The 1,826-nt window shown below is 41.0% G+C and overlaps 1 protein-coding gene across 1 annotated transcript; it reads left to right on the top strand.

Annotated features, from left to right (window-relative positions):
• Positions 1 to 470: 470 nt before the first annotated feature.
• Positions 471 to 1,594, top strand: LOC111656000 (uncharacterized; the record flags this gene model as incomplete). The annotated part of the gene is made up of 3 exons (XM_023407590.1): positions 471 to 1,028; positions 1,290 to 1,354; positions 1,449 to 1,594. Coding segments are annotated over exons 1-3 (769 nt in total), but the record flags the coding sequence as incomplete, so codon positions are not given.
• Between the last annotated feature and the right edge of the window lie 232 nt (positions 1,595 to 1,826).

The raw sequence follows: 1,826 nt of genomic DNA, 5'->3' as shown, positions 1-1,826 counted from the left end.
CCAGTTCTAATCAATGGAACAACAGGACACAACAAGTTAAACACCGCTTGTGCAATCAATTAAATATTCTGCCTAAAAGCAATCAGTTGTTATAGACGTTGATCAGTTGTGATGAAAATGTTTTATTTTATTAACTTAATCAAAATCATTGCGCCACCAGTCAACACAACCTCATCCCCAGTAAACACAAGCTCACCACCAGTCAATTCAACCTCAACAGCAGTCAATGCAACCTCACAACCAGTCAATCCAACCTCACCACCAGTTAACATGACCTCACAACCAGTCAATCCAACCTCTTCACCAATTAACATAACCTCACCACCAATCTCCACCATACCACCTACTGGTAATGCAGTCTACCACAGTCTATACATCATTACCAGTTGACTTTACTAAGTAGACAGTATGCAATGATTTTGTGTAACTGTAATCAACATCAAAACCTGCATTATTCCTAACTGCAATTTATGTTTATATCAACAGCTCCAAATACTACAGCTGCTCCAACTGCGGCTCCTAATGCAACAGCCGCCCCTACTGCTGCTCCCAATGTTACAGCTGCTCCAACTGCGGCTCCCAATGTTACCGCTGCTCCAACTGTGGCTCCCAATGTTACCGCTGCTCCAACTGTGGCTCCTAATGCAACAGCAGCCCCTACTGCTGCTCCAACTGCAGCTCCCAATGTTACAGCTGCTCCAACTGCGGCTCCCAATGTTACCGCTGCTCCAACTGCAGCTCCCAATGTTACTGCTGCTCCAACTGCTGCTGCCAATGTTACCGCGGCTCCAACTGCTGCTCCCAATGTTACAGATGCTCCAACTGCGGCTCCTAATACAACAGCTGCCTCAACAAATTCTTCCACCGCTGCACCAGCTATTTCAACCACCTCTGCATCAACAGATCCTCCTACCTCCAGTGAGGGAACTCTGGGTCTTCAGTTCAGTCTCAACCAAACATTTACATCAGTTCTCTCCAACTCATCCTCAGCTGCATTTCAGTCTTTGGCTACAACAGTGGTCACAGAGGTAAGATGTTGCTGAAATCCTCAATGGGGTTTTTTGACTTAAGCCACAAAAGTGGTCAAAGAGTTTAGATGTTTGAATATACATCAGCCAAATTTAAAAATTATTATATGAATTTCCATAATTCACACTTCATACAATGACTATTTCATTGTATTAGAAGGTATTTTTTTCCGTTCTAATTGGCTTCAAGTTTCAAGTCCCCTAGTCAGACTGAGCCCACATACCATTTGTTTTATATTAAATTGATATGTTCTCTTTTAGGTAAATGAAGCGGCCAAAACGCTGTATGGATCATCTTTCCTTCGTTCCTTCATTAATGCTTTCAGGTAAGACCAAATTTCGATCACTAACTAATGTTTGCCAAACATGTGCTGGTCAGTTGCTGTTATAAAGTCTTACTCTCGCTCTTTGTCTCTGTAGAAGCGGATCAGTGGTTGTCGACATGACTCTTGTGTTCAAGGACAAAAATTCAATTCCTTCTGCAAGCAGTGCAACTACGCAATTCAGCACTCAACTTTCCAGCAACTCTTCTACCCTGAACCTTATACCAGGCAGTGTATCTGCACGTAAGTTATTAGTTTTATTTCAGACTTTTTGAATTCATGGTTTACATTTATTAATCTGTTAAATAATGAAATGCACGTTAATATGTCATATATGTAATGCCTCGATTTTTCTAAATATAAAAGCAAAATCCGGGCTCAAGTTTGGGATGTAGCTTCCTTTTGAACATTCATTTTGAACTTGCAAAATTTGTTTCAATCCAGAGAATTTCACTGATTAATATTTATGTTTTTT

This window comes from Seriola lalandi, unplaced genomic scaffold, assembly GCF_002814215.2.
Source record: "Seriola lalandi dorsalis isolate HSWRI2012SDOR001 ecotype SW California unplaced genomic scaffold, Sedor1 jcf7180001975893, whole genome shotgun sequence".
Lineage (NCBI taxonomy): Eukaryota > Metazoa > Chordata > Actinopteri > Carangiformes > Carangidae > Seriola > Seriola lalandi.
The sequence above is the reverse complement of the archived record's forward strand: the minus strand, read 5'-3'. Positions and strand labels throughout refer to the sequence as shown.